The 21,814-nt window shown below is 35.7% G+C and overlaps 2 protein-coding genes across 2 annotated transcripts; both read left to right on the top strand.

The window, feature by feature from the left end:
- The first annotated feature begins 4,740 nt into the window (after positions 1–4,740).
- On the top strand, positions 4,741–6,201 carry LOC126590657 (LOB domain-containing protein 12-like). Its single transcript, XM_050256136.1, has 2 exons — positions 4,741–5,109; positions 5,517–6,201. Exons 1-2 carry the CDS (start codon positions 4,951–4,953, stop codon positions 5,886–5,888), a joined length of 531 nt encoding a protein of 176 aa, XP_050112093.1. The 5' UTR covers positions 4,741–4,950; the 3' UTR covers positions 5,889–6,201.
- A 7,881-nt stretch (positions 6,202–14,082) lies between these two features.
- Positions 14,083–16,042, top strand: LOC126590656 (protein CHLOROPLAST IMPORT APPARATUS 2-like). The gene is made up of 3 exons (XM_050256135.1): positions 14,083–14,729; positions 15,256–15,405; positions 15,508–16,042. The coding sequence occupies exons 1-3, from the start codon at positions 14,199–14,201 to the stop codon at positions 15,529–15,531; spliced, it is 705 nt and encodes a 234-aa protein (XP_050112092.1). The 5' UTR covers positions 14,083–14,198; the 3' UTR covers positions 15,532–16,042.
- Positions 16,043–21,814: the final 5,772 nt, after the last annotated feature.

The following is a 21,814-nucleotide window of genomic DNA, read 5'->3' as shown; positions in this document are numbered from 1 at the left end:
TTCATTTCAATGAATTTGAAAATTTAGACCACTTAATTTAAATTATGCAATTCTCATTGGCCCACTTCATATAAAACCAAACCCTTGACGAGTAAGATCTCTCTCTCCCTTGACGGCCCGGCTTTTTCGATCCTTCTGCTCCGGACACAGAGATCTAGAGAGAATCTCAACTCCTATTTTTTAAGAAATTTTGGGTCCGACAGTCGAACCATGTGTCCGTGCGGCTTCAGACACCAAAAAATGCACCTATTCTACTTTTTTTTTTTTTTGGGTGGTGCTAGCCACACACCCTTTCTTACCTTCTATACACCCCCTGTTAATTTTTGTTTTTTTACTCTTCTCAATTTATTCAACTTAAAAATGAGAGGAGTAATTGGAACGTAAAAAATGATGTGTAGATAGCATCACCCTTCTCTAATTTGTCATGCTAGTCCTTGTCCACTTCTAGTTCACCCCTTTCACACCACCCCTCATCTGGTGTTGCACACAAGAGTCTCTCCTATTTACTTCTGTCTCTTGATTATTTTTTAATTCATTCAATTTAAATGCTATAAAAAAAAAGTGCAGTAAGACAAAACAAAGTGCGTTAGTAATTTCCATTTTACACACTATGTATAGTTTATGTTGGCAATGGTCTTTTGGGTACTACGTAGAATTTTGAAATCAAAACTTATGTACTTGCAACACACTTGTAGTTTAAGTGTTTGAGAGCAATTAATCATACTGCAGAAGTGCTAGGTTTAATTTTTCTATTTCTCGCTTCTATGAAAAAAGTTATGTAACTGAAAGTTATGGCTATACTGATAATTAACGTGGCCTAGCTTTTACCGGCCGCATCATATTTGCCCTAATATTTTTAAGCTGAAAATACTTATTTTTATTTGTTTACATATTAACCATGCACAGTTTAACACGCGTGTATGAATATATATATTTCTTTTTACATACTTTTAATGAGTTACTTTTACTAATATGTCAAATTGTGGTTGTAATTTTGTAGAAAAAAAAGAAGAGAATATGACTCGTTTTAAGAATGCAAACCCAAACATATATAGTTATTTTCGTTGTATTGAGTTGATAGTGGGAAAATGGAAGCATCGGAAATCCAACACCACTCTGTTCAAGCAATTGAAATTGAAATTGAGGTGAGGATAGCACCATATGACCGAAGTTTGAGGGTGCCATTGTCAAACTTATATGGCTTCTAATGTTATCCACCATTTTAGAATATATATTAAGAAAACCTGCATGCATATATCTCAAGAATCGAATCTTCCATATGACCAAGGCAATTGCATTCAATGTTTGCATCGGAGGTTGCATGTTTTATTTTCCTCTAAGTTGATGAAAGATGTCTGTTTTTCCTCTACTTTATTCATTTGCTTAAAATATACAGTAAAACAAAAACTTCACATAGATCTCACCGTCTAGAGCGTAGAAGTTTTTCTTCTTCCTAGACCTTAGGGTTTGAAACTTGAAACACAAAACTGAAACTTGTATAATATTAATTAAAAATATATACGCGTTTTCTGTGGTAATGTGTTGATGAAATGAAGAAAGCAGAGGAATAATATATTGCCGAAGAAGAAAGAAATTCAACATTTTTTTTCTTCTTCATATAATGATGTATTTGTTGAAAGTAATAATTGCTCATTAGGGAAAGAAGAGACTCTATATATGCTTATAAGTTGTTGGGTTACCTACTGTATTGTTAATGGGTTTATAGTAGAACCTCAAATACTGAGGGATGAGGGATTTAAGTACGCCACATAATAAACCAGCCATAATAATTTAGTATCAAACTTGTCATCCATATAGTAGTTGAATTTAAAACATCTTACTTGTAAGTAGAGAAGAATATTATTTAAGTGTAAAAAAAAAATCAACATTATAGCCCCACATAATGAACAAGTCATAATAATTTAGTATTGAACTTGTCATCCTCTGTCAGACTGTTAATGAGTCGAGTCATTATTGTGTCATCCGTTTAGAACCGACCTTTAATGATTTGGTTTGTTATCGGATCACACATTAAGAACCCATTAAGATGACGGGTATGACACATAAATGACCCGTTTGTCAGGTTTAGACATTAGGCATGACAATTTCTTGTCAGACCTATTACCTCGATACGAACACGATCTGTTTGTCGGGTCACCAGTTTGTCAGGTTTAGACATTAGCCATTAGGCATGACAATTTCTTGCATGACCCATTAAACCAACACAAAACAACATAATCTGTAACGAATCGAGTCCTTATTAAGTCACTTGTTCTTTGATACGATACGAAGTATGACAAAACGATACAAATGCGACAACATGACCCGTTTTCCAGGCCTCAGCAGTCGAATCTAAAACTCTCTCACTGATAAATAGAAAAGAATATTAGTTATGAGACTCTAGTTTTAAGTGGCAAATAACTTCACATTATCGCCCCCATTACAATATTAGAATAACACACACATATAAACATATATTGTGTGAGAGATCAGAGATGAGTCTCTAATTGAAAACACAGGCATTATTTATACTTTAAGATATATTAATTGATGCTACGACTTAATAATAAAAAACGAAAAACGGATATATATAAACATATGCCATGACAACTAGCTAGGGGAAGAGAGCTGTTTTCCTCGGAACAAAAGATTGGAAGCTTGGAATCATGTGGAGATCATTAAATGCAAGAGAGTGAGAAGAGGTCTTAGGGTTTCACAACTGCTATTTGTTTTAGTTTCAATCTCTCTCGAAACGGGTTTCCTTTTTATTAATTTCTTAAGCCTTTGCTTCATGTCGGATCTCATTAATTGGGTCACATTAATTTCTCTGTGGAGGTTTAGTATTATCTAATATGCTTATTTATTTTTAATACAACGTATACATGTGATTGAGGATTTTTTTAAATTAGATAAAACTTGGTAGTACTGGTCACTCGTGTGACGTGTTAATTCATGGATGGTTTGCGGCCATGCAATGTTTGAACATGCATGCATTGTGCCAAAAAAAATGTTTACAACTTGTATTTCTTTTTATTTTTTCTCTCAATAAATTGAATTCGATATATATAAGTTTGTACTTGATTAATTATATATCTGTTAGGTTTGAATTAAAATAAAATGTTTCATGCCTTGCATGACTGTGGTAGATGGATTGGTGCATATGCCTTAGGAACTTACTAGTTTACAAGCTAAGCTGTGCAATTTCTAGCTACTTCATGAAAGTAAGGTCAACCAATTGCCAACAGAAGTTTGCTATTCTACTAGTTGCTAATTGGTTTTGTAGTAACGTTAATTTTCATTATGATATTGGAGTTTGTTTAGCTCAATGGCCATATGTGCTACATGTTAGGTTTTAAAGTTTCGTCACACGTGAATGAGTATTAAGGATGTGAAGAATTATACCAGTTCATTGTTGCCGATGAATTTTAGAGTATAGTCTACACATGGGTCCATCAGAAACGATAAACATGAGTTTACATAACGCCAAACAAAAACATGTGCATATATAGCAGTCACAATCTGGTAGGGAAAAACAATGGCAAAATTACCATTTTTCTATGAAGTCGTCATGAACTTTATTTTCAAAATTGATGTGGGGCTAGTCCCCGAAAATGCTCATTAAAGTTGGGGTTAAAAATCTTTCTTGCTGAAACTTTACTTGTAGGATTGTACCATTTAGAGAAAGAGATAATCCGCATAATGTCTGTAGGCCTTCCCTTTAAATAACATTGTATGAATTTTATTCAAGATCTGTATAGGAACTCTTGAGGATCCAATAATTTTTGCAAATTTTAAGTAACATGAAAATAAACGCGTTTGGTTTAATCGTTATGATGAGTCTAATGACTGGTGAGGTCTAATCTTTTTTTTTTTTTTTTCTATTCCCGGAAAAGGGGCTAACATATATGTATATTTGATATTTAAAGAATGGTAGGTTTTATGTTTTTGGTATGTAAAGAATATTTGTGGTTGGTCAACATAGCTGCATGAAAAAAACAAGACAAACTAAATCCATTATATTTGTTTGACAAAAAATAAAATCCATTATATTTGGTAAACATAAACTTAATAGAAATTAATATATTTTGGGTGAGTGAGAGCATTGATCGAAGATTCAAAAGTTCTAATGTAGGCGTTGGGGGCTGTGAGATAGAAATGTTGTGAAAATGTATGTTTCCATGTGAATGTCTGCCAACAAACATTCACGTCGTTGAGTCCATCTCTCTCGGTGTCTTGGTCCCGGTTAGGGTTTCACATCCCTTTCAATTTCTCTCTCTTTCTAAAACCCTAACCTTAGTTAACCTCTCTCCCCAATTAATGGCTTTCAAATTAATCTCTAATTTAATATTCGTTTTCAATAATTAATCCTTTTTTTTCTTCTTCTCTTACTAGTTTTTGCTTATACCAATACACACAGTGCAGCAGAAGATAGAAATTGAAGAGTCAAACCAGAACGTGAGAACTACACAACTGCATGGCTTTTGCCAACCTACATATGTGCAAATATATATCATACAATTCACGAGCCTAGGCGGTGGTCAACTAGAGAAGAATCTATTCCCTCCAATTTGACCTAGTTGCCCTTGCTAATCACATTCAAATCTGTCACGCTTCATGGCTATAATCGTCGTAATTTCACATACGAAATTGCTAATTTGCCTAGTTGGGGATATCCAGATTCTAGTTATTTTAAGTCTGAATTTGTTTATGATTGTTAATTGTGATGATAATATTATTTTAATGGCGAAGCATGTGGAACCATTCTACCTTAAGGCTACCATCCTTGAACCAATATAAATATGCAGTTTCAGTTCTTTGGCTTGAACACTACTAAGCTCCCTTTTGTTACAACTTTTCAGTAGTAAGAAAGAGCTTTCCAGCTTTTCTTAATCACGCAGTTCTTCAGAGGGAAACATTTCTTTTTTGGGGTTGTTCTTTTTAGGGTAAAATATGGGATCGGGCTCTTCCCCGTGTGCTTCTTGCAAGTTGTTGAGGCGCCGGTGCGCCAAAGACTGCATCTTTGCCCCTTACTTCCCTTCTGATGACCCTCATAAGTTTGCCATTGTTCACAAGGTCTTTGGTGCTAGCAATGTCAGCAAAATGTTGCAGGTTTCTTACTCTCTCTAAACTTGAATTTCCACACCCCCTTTTTCTCCCCCTGCAGACCCCTGTTTATTTATGGTTTTTGAATTGAATAAATTAAATGAGACTTAGTAGATATAAATAAACATGAAAGCTCACAAATGAAAAAGGGTGTGAGAAAACGCTATTTGCACTCGCTTCATGCACTTTTATGGAAGGGTACTGCAAACAAGACCATCACAATTAATTGATGGCATGTTATTTGCTCTCATCCATAGAAGTGCAAGCATCCCCTTGATCAATGCTTATACTTCTTATTTGTTGCATATTTCTGATATCGTTAAACTAGTGACAAGAGATGAGTTCAAACAAAGAACAATTACAAAATTAGGTTTTTTATGTGTCTAATAAGTTATGATGTCCTGTTCATTCAGGAGCTTCCCATTCATCAAAGAGGAGATGCTGTGAGCAGTTTGGTTTATGAAGCAAATGCAAGAGTGAGAGACCCGGTATACGGGTGCGTTGGGGCAATTTCTTTCCTGCAGAATCAAGTTTCTCAGCTGCAAATGCAGCTTGCAGTGGCTCAGGCAGAGATACTTTGCATCCAGATGCAACAGGAACCTGTAGCCTTACCAACCCAGATTGATCAACACCAACACCATCATCATCATCAAGATCATGACCAGAAGTCCCTTCTTTTATCCAACAGTGACATCAATAGCATTCCACATCAATACTTCAGCAGCTTTGCTTCTCCTAGCAATGTAATCCAAGACCCTCTTAAAAGAGAGTCTCTTTGGACTTGATCATTTGCTTATCATCATTAATCAAAGTACTGCCAATCCATCTTTCCAATACAATTTCCTTTATCTTTGTTTGATCATTCAATTAGTACTACTCTATTTGTGTGTGATCCGCATGTGCACGCAGGCATCGGCTTCATTTTGTGCACGTACGTATGAGAGAGAGAGAGAGAGAGAGAGAGAGAGAGAATTTTGTATATGGAATTTTGGGTCAACCCATGCATGTGGGAGATGGAGTAAAGTAGGGATTACAAGGCTTCTTTTTCTTATTGTAGACGTCATTGTAGAATGTAAAGCTATTAGCGCTCTTTGACTAGTATTTCCTTCTTTTAGTTTTTTCACCATAATATTTGTTGACACGCTAAATGACTCACTGGGGTTCAACCTATTCCTCCTACCCCAATGTACAGTAATATAGCTGCTATAACAAGTGTGTCAAGCACTCCCAATATTTTCTCCAAACAACAAACAAAAAAACCTACATATGAACCAATGTATTAAAAGGTGGGGGCGTGGCCGAGGTGTCCAATGGATAGTCCAGCCTAGGCACAAGGTGAAACCTCACGGAACCTAAAATTTTAATATATTATATATATATATATATATATATATATATATATATATATATAATACCTTGTAAAAACAAATATAACTATAACTAAATCAAAGATAATATCATCTTCTTTATTACTAAGTCTAGTTGTACTTGGAAACAATGTCATATAGTCTCAAAATGTTATAATTATTTATTTTATTGTAAGCAATTATAGAGAACTTCAAGGAAAATAAGGATGAATGGTCACAATTATAGAAAAATTTCAAGCAAAATAAAGGCTTAATGTTGCAATTATAAGTAATTTAAAAAGAAATAAAGGCTGAATGAAGTAGTTATAGGGTATTTAAAATGATATAAAGCAATAATTATGGGAATTTCAAGGAAAATAAAGGGTTGAGTGAAGTATTTACAGGGTATTTAAAATGAAATAAATGGGGTGGAGTATTTATAGGGTATTTAAAATGAAATAAATGGCGAAAATGATTGAGTGGAGTATTTATAGGGTATTTAAAATGAAATAAAGGCTGAGTGGATCAATTATTATGGAAATTTATGGGATTTGGAGAGAGAAAATCTCTCATTCTTCTTCATTGAAACTAGAACAACAAAAAACATTTCAGAAAACCTTGATTTTGAAGAAAAAAAAGGCCAGATGAACTCCTCGGATGCCCTGAGGCGCGCCTTCGCCACCCAGACACGCTCCGGTGAAGCCTTCTGCCCAATCCCTCAAAACAGAGGTGGGAACACTGACACCCAACCTCAGAGGCCGCCTAGGCGCGCCCTGAGGCGAGCCTTTTAAAACACTGATAAGAACCAAGAAAGCCAAAGATGAAACCAGTGGTTAGAGAGATAACCAGATTTCTCTTTAAGAGATTAAATTTCTTGGAATTATGGGGTTTTTGGAGATAGTTTATGCACATTAATTAGAGAAACAAGACCATAATATTGAATGGATCCCACATTGATGCATTTTTATAATGAAACTCATAATCTTTGGCCTCCATTTCCGACTTTATTGATGACATATAAGTAAGTTGCACTATTTCCCATATTGTCAATTGATTTTATGGTAGAACATCTATTAGATATTAAGAGAGACGGACACTGGGCCAATTCTAACCACACTTATACTATCCTAACTTAACCACATATTGCTAAGTGTTGTGTTTTATCATAAAAGACCTTGATGTTATTAATTATGAGTGAAACCGTACACTTATATATTGTATTTTATTTTTCTTAATTTCTTGATGTGAGACATTTATTCAACAACCTCAACTTCTTCATGGTATCTGTTGACACTAAAGACTACCAAACCTACGTGGCACGCATGTCGAATAGCTAATGAGCTAACTACGTCATTAAGTTGAATAGGGCATGCCAACTTGGCGACCGAGCTTGGCCAGTGAGTAAATGAATGTGGTGGCAGTGATGTCGAATGTGCTGCTGACTTCTTATCTAAGCGATTGCGGCCAAGGAAGAAACTTCTCTCGGCCTTTGGGTTCTAAAACCTGAAGACATGGCTACTAGTTATTGCTAAGTTCACGAATCGTTTGCACCGAGCTCGGCTGCTTAGATTATATTTGTGCAAATAAAAATGTGCTGAATTGGTACCAGACTGTATGGACACAAATACTCAATAGAGATAAGTGTCTTTATCGTAAATGTGGTTCGGCTGGCAGAATGCCGGTCTCTAAAATGCACTTGTGAATCCAATCATAAAATAAATTTGGCTTTCAATAGCCGAACAACGTAACCTAATGACACTTCGCTTTGCTAAGAAAGCTAACGAGGTGACCTTTTCAAACAAGGACTCAAAGATTCCTTGCTAATAGAAACTTGGATAGGTAGTCAAACGAACTTAGGGTAGAGCTGTTTCTACAAACTAAAAGATGCTCCTCACTCACCTGACTCTACAGCTCCAGAGTTGTTTATACAAAATGAGAGATGTTGAATCAGATAGCTGTTTCTACAAATTGAGAGATATGCTTGACAAAGTTAAGAATGTCAGTTGTTTTCTCAAAGATGAAAGGGTTTCATGTATAGCGAGAAATTATGCATGGCATATTTGTTTGTTAATTTGAAGATGCCTTGAATGTTACAGACCGTCTTCTATTTATAGAAGTGATTTTCTGCAGATCATTCTGAAGTAAAGTCTCATCTGGATTGTACTTTATCAACACCAATCTGTTATGATCCTTGTATGAACCTCGACCAATCCTACCAAACTTAGGACTCTGAACCCAGTCCTTTTAATGTATTTAATTCATTCCTGACCCTTATCAACTTTGAACCTAGATTCCTGGAATATTACGAATCCTAATAAAGCAGATCCCAATCCCGAAGACTCCTACTTGTTTCAGGACTCAGCTGAATCCAATCCTAACTCTTAAAGAATCCAACATTGTCTAGAATTCGGTTAACTCACCTTGGGCTGGACTTCTATCTAAAAAACTATCATGTATACTCAAGGTTTTTCACTTTGGGTCGAGCACAAAGTCACACTCGGCCTAAGCCCACTATTTCGAGTCTAAACAGTATAATAGCAGGTTGTCCTAGGTGCGAAGCCAAATGGCCACAAGTGCTCTACGTGTCTCAATTTGTTTTGTCCATGTGTTAAGCTTGATAATTTCCCATAAATGAAGGAGTGTGTTGAGAATGAATCTGACATTGATAGGAGAATGGACCTTACATGAACATATTAGTATGTTAAGCTACTTCTCATATCATCAATTGATCTTATAGTGAAACCCTAACTTCTTCACATGTGGGTACAAGCAAGGAGGCCTTTTGTTCTAGAGCATTAATCAGATTTCGAGGAAATTTTGTTGGGGTAAAATTAAAAAGCGAACGGTGCACGGTGCATCCTCTTTTATGCAGATGCCTTTTGTTTTGGTCTCCCGTACTCCTCGTCTCATTAGTACTCAAATTCATGTTTTATACAACTATGTTCCATTTTATGTTTTTTTTTTTGTTGGTCTCAAGCTTTCCCTTTTTATCGTCTTTGGCCATTTTCTATCTTAATGCTTGAAAAGGTTTGCAGCTCAATCGATTAAGAACATCACTTTTCTCACATGAGATTCTAAGTTTAATTTCCACTTCGCTTAATAATATTACTTGTATTAAAAAAATAGATTTCTTGCATTGTGTGGGTAATGTTAGATTTGATCTAATGTTTTAACATCTCTATTAAGTAATACAGTTAGAAATATAGTTAGTAAGTTTGTTAGTATTTGGTTAAAGTAGTTAGGATTTCTCTTATAAAAACATAGTGTGTAATATTCATTTGGTTATTTAATATAAATCATATTTCTCTCTCTAAACTCTCTCTCTCTAATATCTCTGTGTTCATCCATCCTTTCTTCTTGATTTTCCCTTCAATTTCCAAACATTGTAATGTAGTTAACAATCTCTTCTATTAAAGATTTTATCTAACGTTGATCACTTCTTATATATTCTTTTTTTTTTTGGGGTACGATCTTTTTTTTTTTTTTTTTGAAGTGGAGATGAGTAGACTGTAGTACTAAGTGACAATAAAATTTCTTTTTTAAACTTAAAAAAATTGCACAAAAGATTCTCCGTGGAACTTTAAACATATCAAAATTAATTTCAAGTATAATTGCAGTGAAAATATTTAATTTCACTCGTATCAAAGAGTTTTTCTTTTTATAGCATAATCAATTGTATATCATTTTAACGAGATTCGTAAACATAAGAAAACAGTGAAGAAACAACAGAAATTTCATCAGATTTTGTTTCTAATTTAGGATGTAAAGGCCACTTAGTACTATGGTCATTGGTATTCCTCCTCATTTGTAAGTGAGAGGTCTTAGGTTCGATTCTCATCAAAGGCGAATTTGAACCACATTATTGCTAGCCCATATTGTGAAGCTTAGCCCATCCTCCATCACTTAGTGTAGATAATATTTTTTGTTAAAAAAAGTTAGTATTTAACCGACTTTCAAATTCTAATTATGTTACCATGAGGTATATAAGTGAAGAGTGTTGAAGTTTTACCATAAAATATACTGTTTAGATGAATCTTTTATCGGTTGAAGAAAGTTGAAGCCATGCATATATACGATACTAGTTAACCAAACTATTCATCAGAATTATGTGATCGATGATTCCTAAATTTCAAAGCCTTGATGGAGTCTTGACTAAGCAAATATTATGTTAACAAAGTGATATATTCTGTTTTTGCATTCCAAATCTCGACTGATCAGAGTGCATGGTGCCTCAAACGAGCATGTTTCGAAACCCCCTACAAATTAATACAGCTTGCAGCTGCTTGCTCTAACGTGTTCACATGAGGAGCTACAATCTCCAAAGAAGTACGCTGTTCTCTTCAAATATTTAATACAAAACAAATATTGTTTTTTTTAGACGAAAACAAATGTTATTTAGACCACAATGATCAGTATATTTTAATTAAGAATAATAATATTTATGACTTGAAATTGTATTATATCAAACACCAATCTATGGTCGCCTAATGAACTGTCGAGGCAACACGCCTTGGAATGTATGGGCGATGGCTGTATGCGTGTGTTGACATAGAAAACACCTTTTATCCTCTATGGAATATTAAAATTTCTGAAGTACAGTGAAAGTTGGCTTCGTATTGATTCACATGAGTGGACTGGAAGTTTACGAGGAAACCAGCTAAACACGGTTGATTAGAAACTGATGCAAAGTTGACAGGTAATTAAATACCCTGAATCTGAATTGCACATCTTGGCAGACATTATCATGATACAGTGATCCACATTCACAATATGTGTATACAAAAACAATATATACATATATAGGAAGAGAAGGGATTCATTTTTTTTATTTTTTATTTTTTTAAAAAAGGGGATAGTTGTGAGGCCACACCACATCGAACTTTAACTAACCGAACCATCTATTTACCAAGTTGCACCTCATAGATCATTATTCTTGCAAAATATTAGCCAAATCAGAAATATTTGCGGCATCTATTTGTGTTTAAAGAAATTGTCCAACATTTTTTTCTCTAAGAAATATTGAAATTTCATTGTGATAATTAAATAGGCAAATGGTTTTAGATTGAATTGATTTTTGCAATGATGGTCTATGAATTGAAACTTACAAAATAGACTGTTGGATCATTGAAGTTTGATGTGGAGTGGGTCCCACAACTAATTCCTATTTTTTGAAAAAAAAAATGGGGATCCCTTCCCTTAAAGGGCCTGTATAAACTCTTGCAAAGTTTCTTCTTTCACTGATGTGAGACTATTTCATCTTCACATTCTCACATACCCTCTCACGTGCGGCGAATTTTAAGCAAAACATGTGGACACCATGAATTGGGTAATGTGGAGCACCTGTGGCTGTTGGGGTTCACATGTCGGTTAAACTGCTCTGATACCATGAAGAAAGTTGAGGCTCCACCATAAAACCAATCGTCAAGGGGAGTAGCACAACTTCTTATAAGTCCTTGCAATGTTTTTTCTTTCATCGGTGTGAGACTTTTTTACCTTCACACATCCTCACAGTTAGTCAATCAAACAAACATTTCTATATATGTTGCATTACAAGATCCAAATGTTTTCTAAAATAAGGTAACATGAGATAAATGTTTCAAAAATATCACTCATACATTGTTCTCCATAAAACTTAAATCTTTTTTTTTTTTGGGAACTTTAACGAAAAACACTCGGTACTGTTCACTTTAACGAAAAACCACATTTTTACACTAAAAAGTCAATCATGGTACTATTCACTTTACCCTTTATTTTGTCTTTATCATTAAAACTCAAAGTTTTCAAGCCATTTTCATTAGTTTTCCTTTTTTTTTTTGGTAAAAATAAAACTTAAATCTTTATCCACAAACCAGTCGTCAAGGGGAGTAGCCACAAAAATGCTTAAATCTCACTCACACATTTCTCTCCACAAACCCACAAAAAAGCTTAAAAATTCTCAGCCACCCTAGGTTTCTGTTACATCACTTTCCAAAGTGGCTATGTGGGGGGGGGGGGGGGGGGGGGGGGGAAACTCATTAGGATAGTACACAGATATGTTCAAATCAGATTGTAAAATTGAAATATGTTCAATAACATACTTATTTAATAGACTGAATATCAGATTGTGTGATTGAAATATGTTCAATAATATATTTAATTTAGTAGACTGAAACTATCATGCTCTTGATACTCGAATACTACAAGAGCCTTGTCTTCCTCTCTCTAACTTCTATAGATAGCACAACTCAATATGTGGTTCTCAAAAACCTTGAAGCCCGAACTGTTACAACGACCTAGTTATCTCCCGCGTAAGGTACTAAATTGTGATAGACATGCATGATAACTGCAAATAATAAGATGATTTAAAATATCAAACTAATTTAGGAGAATCACAAAAAAAAAAATGAAAAAAAAAAAGAAAGATCACAGAAATGTTTTTCACCCGAAAGCACTAAGCTCACACCCTCTGTGTATCTATATCAATTATTCTAGTCAAGAACATTGTCTCACAGCAGCCCAAAAGTCTTTGTTATATATATCACACACTAAATATCTAAGGCAATATGGCTAAGAGATGATGGGCTTGAACGTCGAAGCCTTAATTGAAAATGTCAACCTACTCAGGCAGCGAGGATGTTACTTAAAGTAACAGACCAACTTCAGTTTAGATCCCAATGACTTTGATGTGGAGTTTTAAGGGCTAATTTATTTGAAAATATAATACGGAGACTTAATTTTCACTTGGATAATATTTCAAGATTCAAATTAACTCATTACTCAAAACCAACCTATGATATATGTTCGTTAAGCTTCCTACGGACAAGGATTGTCTACCCTCCTTGTTCTCGTGCCCTCCTATTTTGTATGGTCACGGTTAAGCCACGTCAACATTTTATATTACTATTTATTTTTGTCTTATTATCTCTATAAAAAATATATATAAAATGTTGACGTGGCTTAACCGTAATCACACAAAACAGGAGGGCACTAGAGGGCACGGGAACAAGGAGGGCAGACAATCCTTGTCCGCTTCCTACTTGTAATGGTATTTTTCTTTCTAATACTGAAAGATGACGTACAAGTGAGATATATATATCCTCAAATTACTGAAATAACACCGAGATTTTTCAGTGTCACACCGGACAGTAAGATGGGCTGTAGGTGGGCTTCCGAACAGTGACTTCTCTGAAAAAGCCCCATTTAAAGTAAAATGTCGTATACTTTCTAGGGTTACTTATATGCTTTGCAGACTGCTACTACTAGTCTGCTGCACACGATGGGCATGGGATGTAATATCGGCGCGACCAACGACGCCCCACAAACCGTCGAATACCAACAACACTATATGGGGCTTCTTTATACGTTTTCTCCTCCTCCTCGAATCTACTACTACTACGTATAGCTGCACATACAGAATAGAACCCTACTATGATCAAATATCTAAATTATTGCTTTTATCAACCCTTTTAGGTCACGTGCTTCTTGATGCAACAATTCAACAAGTCTTTCATTTGGTCCCCAACTCCTCTTTTCATGGAGTAAAAAGGCATGTAATCGTAGGGTCCTCTTTAGCCTTTGTCAGTTTTCCTAGCTGGAGTCTTTCAACTGATATATATTCAGGCCTTGAACCAACCAATGGCTAGAAGATAAGATGCCACATAGGATAAACATACCATACATACAAATTCCCACTTACATCTTTATTCTCACATCTCTCATCATCTGTTACATTCAAATTTGGGTAGTAGAAAGAGAGTGAACAAAGATAAGATGAGGTACCATTCTTTCTTAAGAAGCCCAAAGAAGGAAGAGCAACAAGTGCCGGACTGTACCCATAATTCTGGTGAAGAATTCTCTGACACTACTAATACAAAATTAGATTGTGTTTACACCAATGGAGACAATGATCATGAGGTTGATATCATGGATGATTGGGAGCGAATTTTGGGAATCGAAGAAGAAGAAGATGGAAAATTGCCGAGCGATAACATGTACAGCGGGCACAAGCTCAATTGGGATTTTATGGATTGGGATGAGTTTCCCAATGGAGAAGAAGAAGGGGAGGAGATAGAGCAAAAGGTTTATCAAGGCACTAATAAGTGCTTTTTTGAAGAGGAGAGCTACTACAAAAAAAAAGTAGTAAAGAGTGAGAGTGTAGGGTTTTGGGATGATGATGATGGGAAGAAGGTGCAGCTGAATTTGAATTTGAATTATCAAGAGGTTTTGGATGCTTGGTCGGATCGTGGTTCTCTTTGGGCAGATGATTGTTCACTTTCTTCCATGGCTAGCAATGGCAATTATGTTAGTGCTTGACTAACTTTATTATATATTATCATCCTTTTAGTATTTTCTGACCTTGTTTCATAGTTCTTATTTCCCCAATTTTAAATAAAATGGATCTCATTGATATAACATGCATTTCTTCTGCATTCTTTCTTCTTTGTTTCAAAAGAGATTCGCTATTCACACTCTCTGTTGTTCTTTTCGCTTCCGTAAAAAAGAGTAAATAACACTCGTCATAAAAATGAGCACATAGCGCTTCCCTTTTCAAAATGCTTGAGGTGTGGAAACCCCTTTTAAATGCTGTACAATTTAGTTTTCTATTTTTAGGTGAATGAGATTTAGTTTGTTGTTTGTAGTATGTAAATTATTGTATTGATTTATTTTTTTTCCCACAGGATCACAATATCAATTGAGATTGGTTTTAAGTACCAAACTCCACAGATTGTAATAAATCAAGTGGGTTTTGCATATATCATGAGCGTCTTAATTAACCAGAATGTTATATTAATCTTAATTATGTTAATTAATAGTGTATGATCATCAGATGGGCGAGGTGCCGGTAATGGAAGAAGACAAGACAAGAAGAGAGGCAAGTGTTCTAAGGTACAAGGAGAAACGCCAGTCTAGGCTCTTCTCCAAAAAGATAAGGTACCAAGTCCGCAAGCTCAATGCAGATAAAAGACCTAGACTCAAGGTTTTTGTCTTCCTCCCTATATCTCTCTCGTTTTTTTCCCTAGCTAATTAATATTCTGAAAGTTTGAAATTAATTTTTTGTTATATTTCTTTGGTGTTGCAGGGTCGATTTGTGAAGAGGGTTTGATTTGCGACGTGAAGATATCAACTCAACAAAAAGAGAGGACGAAATATCTCAACAAATATCTCACTCAAATATCCGTGGACTTAATCTTTTGCATATGTTTGTGTTTGTCGCTTGAAAATATCTCTAATTTAACTACATGGAAAACAAAAATTGAATATATCTATTATTTTAGGGAGTTGATTAATTCCAAAAACTATCTGTTTCTGGGGTCTACTTATCATGAAATTATATGGTTTCGATATAGTTTGATTCATAGCTATATGGTATATATAGCATGGTCTTTTCCTGGTATTTAGTGATGGGAACTGGACCGCATGATCACGAGCTCGATCAATCACATGATGGGAATTGGACCGCATGATCACAAGCTCGATCAATCACATTGACTATCATATATTCATTCAAGGGGTTAATTTCAGTGGATTGTCAAATGTGTAATTATTGGACATGGTGGGATCAATATTGGTCATATAAATAGTGGTCCTCAAGGGCCATTTTCTTTTGTTCTTTATGGGATTTTTGTTTACGTTGTGTCATTTTCTTTAATACGCCAATGCCAATGCCAGAGAGCAAATGCTATAATTAAAAGATTTTAAACTTTGGTTGCTGAAATAGAAAAACAACCTAAATGATAGGGCGAAATAATGGAAATGTCTAAAGTACTCGGGTATAAATATATTATTGAGATGTGTATATTGTTGAAACGGTGTCTATAATGAACGATATTGTTGATATTTTGAATATATCACACAATAATATTGATATTGTTGATAATAGCTATAAATAGTTGTCAATACGAAATTGTTATGTTGTTGATATAACGTGAATAATCTCCCTTCAGTTTCTAACACTATGTCATCTTCATCTTCATCCCCATGAATTTCTCAAATACCTCGCAGCTTTTACTATCAAGAACAATCAAGTTATTTTCTTAAACAAACTTGCTCAACCAAATCAAACACCCTCCAAACAACCCAATTCACAAAAAGCCTTTCAAATATAGTCAAAGCAAGAAGCCTTAGATCCAATAATCTACACGAGAGAAACAATTGCAAAACCGAAGATGAAGATTAAGATGAAAGAAGCTGCAAGTTGTAGAACAATGTTTAGATAAAATTAATTTTAGGGTTTTAATATATTTCTCTATATTCTTCTCTCATAGGAGGCAACACACATATATATACATACTCAATCCTTGTACTACAAGGAATATTAAAGACATAAAAAGAGAGTTATATCCAAATTAGGAAACACAATTACATTCCTATTATATTATTGTTGACTTACGCCAACACCTTCCCTCAAGTTGGTGCATATATATCATCTAGGCCCAACTTGTCAAGTGAGTCTTGAAATCTTCTTGCAGAAATTGCATGAGTTAGAATATCTGCCAATTGTTCTTTTGTCTTCACGAACGGAATGTTAACCAACTTAACATCCAACTTTTCTTTGATAAAATGTCTATCCACCTCAACATGTTTGGTCCTGTCATGCTGCACTGGATTGTTAGCTATCTCCCGTGCTGCTTGATTATCACAGTACAACAACATAGAACTTTTTGGTTTAAACCTTATCTCAGTGAGTAGAATCCAAAGCCATAGAAGCTCATAAATACCATGTGTCATTCCTCTGTACTCAGCCTCAACTGAAGACCTTGCCACCACATTTTGTTTCTTACTTCTCCATGTCACAAGATTACCAGCTACAAATGTGAAGTATCCCGATGTAGACCACCAATCAGTGATATTTTCAGCTCAATCTGCATTGGTATACCCTTTCACCTCCATATGCCCATGCTTTCTATACATCAACCCTTTTCTTGGAGCTCATTTTAAGTAACTCAGAATCCGCATTACTGTTGCCATATGATCCTCACTATGAGCATGCATAAATTGACTCACTACACTTACTGCGTAAGCAATATCTGGCCTTGTAAGAGACAACTAGATCAACCGCCCTACCAATCTTTGATACCTTTCCTTATTCACTGGGACTTGATCTTGATAAATTGCTAGATAATGATTCTGCACAATAGGTGTATCCACTGGTTTACACCCTAGCATACCAATTTCAGACAAAAGATCCAATACATACTTTCTCTGAGATAAGTATAATCCTTCCTAAGACCTAGCCACTTCAATTCCGAAGAAGTATTTAAGTCTTCCAAGATATTTCATCTCAAACTCAGAAGACAAATGCTCTTGCAGACGTTTGATTTCCATTGTATCATCACCTGTGACAATCATATCATCTACATATATGATAAGCAGAGTTACCTTGCCATCCTTGCGTTTGATGAACAACGTATGATCTGCGTTTCCCTGTCGATACCCATACTTCTTCATTGTCTGGGTGAACCACTCAAACCACGTTTTGGGTGACTGTTTAAGGTCATACAATGCCTTCCAAAGTCTACACACTTTTCGATTGGAGTTTGCAATGTCATAACCTGGTGGAATATCCATGTACACCTTTTCCTCTAAATCACCATGTAGAAAAGCATGTTTAACATCAAATTGTCTCAGAGGCCAATCATGGTTCGCAGTAAGAGATAATAAAACTCTAATGGTATTCATCTTTGCAACAGGAGCAAAAGTCTCCTGATAATCAACCTCAAAATTTTTGGTAAAACCTTTCACCACAAGCCTCGCCTTATATCTATCAATTGTTCCATCAGCCTTATGTTTAATAGTGAACACCCACTTGCACCCCACTGATTTCTTTCCTTTGGGAAGTGGGACCACACTCCATGTATTATTCTTTTGTAGTGCTTCCATTTCAACTTGTATTGCTTCTGTCCACTTCGAATCTTTCAAAGTTTCCTCCACTCTAGTGGGTTTCTATTTGCTGAACAAATGCACAGTATTTCGGTGAAAGTCGATGAGTAGAGACATAGTTTGAAATGGAATACCGCACATTTCCTTCTAGAGAGTACATGTCTGGTGGTTCAATATATAAGATGGTTCAATAATTTTCGAGTGAGTACTTACCTCTGGAATATCCGTTGGAGTATGAGGGACTTTGTTATTGTCTTCTAACTCACTGGAACTATCACTTGAATTTAGGGCAATTATCACCCTTGAAGGCCCACTCAGACCAACACCACCATAATTTGGGCTGTAGACAGCAGTGTCAGCATGAGACCCATCATTATTCTCGCTGGGTACAACATGCGGCCCACTTGGGCAAACATTACACGATCCTAGCCCATTCCCTCTGCCATAGTCAGCATGCCCATCAGGGCAGTCACAATTAGCTTCATCTGGGCCAGTTTGGTTAGTAGCATATGGGCCGATTTGGTCTAAATTTCTCATTTGGGCTATTTACAGAAACAGTAGGCACAATATCGAACCAACCATAATCTTCACCTGAGGTTGTCTCCCTTTGATGAGTATGGCTGGAGGGAAAGATAATTCGTCTTCAGAGAAGGTAACATCCATGGTGACGTATATATATTGAGTGGATGAATGATAACATCTATAGCCTTTTTGTTGAGGATGAAAGATAAGAAACACACACCGCACCACACATGGATCAAGCTTGCTTCTTTGATTTTTGTGAAGATGAACATATGCCACACAACCAAAAACCTGGGGTTCGAGGTGAAGAGTGGAAGGGAGCAAAACATGATCAGCAAGCACGACTAAGAGGGGTTCTAAAAGAGAGAACACGCGATGGCATTCGGTTCATTATATAAATAGCATAAGTGACTGCATCAGCCCAATATATCTTGGGTGCACAACTACCAATAAGAAGGGCACGAGTAATCTCAAGGATGTGCCGATTTTTTCGTTCGGCAACTCCATTTTGTTGTGGGGTTTGAAGACACATAGTTTCATGAAGAATGCCGTTTTCTGTAAAAAACTGAGAAAGTTCCTAATTAAGATACTCACCACCGTTGTCTGACCAAAGCACTTTAACAGGGAGTGAATACTGAGTATAGACCATGTGATAAAATGCTTTGAATATGTCACCCACATCACTTTTATTTTTTATGAGGTACAACCAAGTCATCCTAGTGCAATCATCAACAAATGTTACCAACCAACGCACACCATGCTGAGTAGTAACCAGAGATGGCCCCCACACATCATAATGAATTAACTCAAACGGAATTGTTCTTTTATGCAAACTTGGGGGATAAGAAGCTCGATGACTTTTGGCTAATGTGCAAATGTTGCACTTTAACGAAGAATATGAAATATTACCAAATAATGACGGAATTAATTTTCGCAAATAATCAAAGGAAGCATGACCAAGACGACGATGCCACAACTGAATAGTCTTCAACTTTCCACTATCACGACCTTGAACTTGATGAACACGACCTTGTGTAACATCATCAACATAGTACAACCCCCTCCTCTTAGTACCACGCCCAATGATCGCCTGAGTTCGGATATCTTAAAGTAAACAGAAAGACGGAAACATTTGCACAACACAGTCTAATTGATTGGTGACTTGTCCTACAAATAAAAAATGGCTAGAGAGTGTGGGAACAAGTAAGCAATTGTGTAAGGAGAGAGTAGGAGTGAGTGCAATCGAACCCGCCCTTGTAACTGGGGCAACACGTCCATTAGCAGTGACTATACTATCCTTGGGTGGTGGTGTTGTAGAGTTAAATAAAGCATGATCATAAGTCATATGATCAGTAGATCCGGAGTCAATAATCCAACCCATATCATGATCAATAGATGCAATCAAAGCTGTGCATGTGTAACCTAGATCATCGGATTCCTCGTTTGAAGCAATCATAATTAATAAAGAGAGTTGCGGGCCCAATTCATCTGGGTTTGCTTTCTGACCGTTTTCCGCGGGTGGGCAGGTTGAGCCCATGCCTTTTGGACCGGCTGCATAGTCTGCTGTTGCTTTTCCATGGGAGTGTCGGGCTCCTGACTTGGAAGGCCCGCTTCCAGATGCTGCAGCAAGTTCTTTTCCGCATTGGGCCCTGACTGGTCAGGCCTGCTTCCAGGAGCTGCAACCTTTCCTTGTTCGCATGGGTTGGTAAGCCCACTAGCAGATGTGACCCTGTTGTCAACCATAGGTTGCGGCTTTTGTGATTTTTTCTATCTGTTTTGATCCTAATTCAAGATTCTTATGAAAGTCTCTTGCCTCCAGACTTTCAACTTTTGAAAATAGGTAATTGCTTTTGGTCTGTGGTTTTGGCAGCTAGTCAAGGATCTCTTGACTTTCTGCAGTCGGCTGGGCAGCTAGCAAGAATTTTTTTTTTTTTTTCACACTGGCAATAACTGAGATTAGGGTTGAGGAAGAGACAGGCCGGAATCAACTCTGATGCCAAGATAAAACTAATTTTAGGGTTTTAATATATTTCTCTATATTCTTCTCTTATAAGAGGCAACACATATATATACATACTCAATCCTTGCACTACAAGGAATATTAAAGACATAAAAAGAGAGTTATACCCAAACTAGGAAACACAATTACATTCCTATTGTATTATTGTTGACTCACGCCAACATGTTTGTCCACTTATATTAATTGTAATCATAAGATAGTAGAAAGAGAAGAAGAACCTCACAAATGAAGACAGATAAGAAAGGAAAATGGAAGCTAGTTGTATTGTACTATTGTGTTTCTTGGTTAAACTTGTACAAATATTAACAAATCTCTTCAAGAAAATGCTAGAGAAACCATGTTTTATAAATCACATTTATATCATACATATCTCTAATAAAAACAAGACTCACATGTATTACGAACGATACTCCTATTAAAAATATCGTTTGGATGTGGTAGCATCACCCCTCTCTTAACAAACCAACAACAACATAATGTCACCGTTATTTAGCTCAATGCACCAAATAACGAAACATGTCACTTAACAAATAACAAAACGTAGCTATGTGAAGGTTTAGAGTGAAATTTTTTCAATGTGTTTACTCAGGAGCTTTACTCTTAATTAATTAACTAATGTTCTTTGCCAAAAAAAATAGAGTAAAAAATTTTAAACTAAATGATGTGTCACCAATAAGAAATAAGTATGTTAATCAACACTTTAGTAATAATCCAATCATTAACTAACAAGTCATTTAATTTGCAAAATTTAGTCTTCCTAGCACCCTTCTTGAAGATGTTGTAAAACAACTAATGATGGAGAGACTAAATTTGTAAATTAAATGATATATCACCAATAAAAAAATAAACACGTTAATTAATATTAAATAATAATTCAATTACCAACTTTCATGTTATACTTAATTTACAAAATTTAGTCTCTCTGCATTAATAACTATAAATAAAAGGTTTTCTTCTTGTTGGA

Source organism: Malus sylvestris, chromosome 11 (assembly GCF_916048215.2).
Source record: "Malus sylvestris chromosome 11, drMalSylv7.2, whole genome shotgun sequence".
NCBI lineage: Eukaryota > Viridiplantae > Streptophyta > Magnoliopsida > Rosales > Rosaceae > Malus > Malus sylvestris.
This window is presented reverse-complemented; position numbering and strand designations above follow the sequence as displayed.

What these genes read in the sequence shown, in the direction of transcription:
- LOC126590657 (XM_050256136.1), top strand. Translation starts at nt 4,951, where the DNA reads ATGGGATCGGGCTCTTCCCCGTGTGCTTCTTGCAAGTTGTTGAGGCGC. An exon ending in ATGTCAGCAAAATGTTGCAG is followed by an intron (nt 5,110 to 5,516) that starts GTTTCTTACTCT and finishes CTGTTCATTCAG; the next exon opens with GAGCTTCCCATTCATCAAAG.
- LOC126590656 (XM_050256135.1), top strand. Translation starts at nt 14,199, where the DNA reads ATGAGGTACCATTCTTTCTTAAGAAGCCCAAAGAAGGAAGAGCAACAA. An exon ending in TGGCTAGCAATGGCAATTAT is followed by an intron (nt 14,730 to 15,255) that starts GTTAGTGCTTGA and finishes TATGATCATCAG; the next exon opens with ATGGGCGAGGTGCCGGTAAT. An exon ending in ATAAAAGACCTAGACTCAAG is followed by an intron (nt 15,406 to 15,507) that starts GTTTTTGTCTTC and finishes TTGGTGTTGCAG; the next exon opens with GGTCGATTTGTGAAGAGGGT.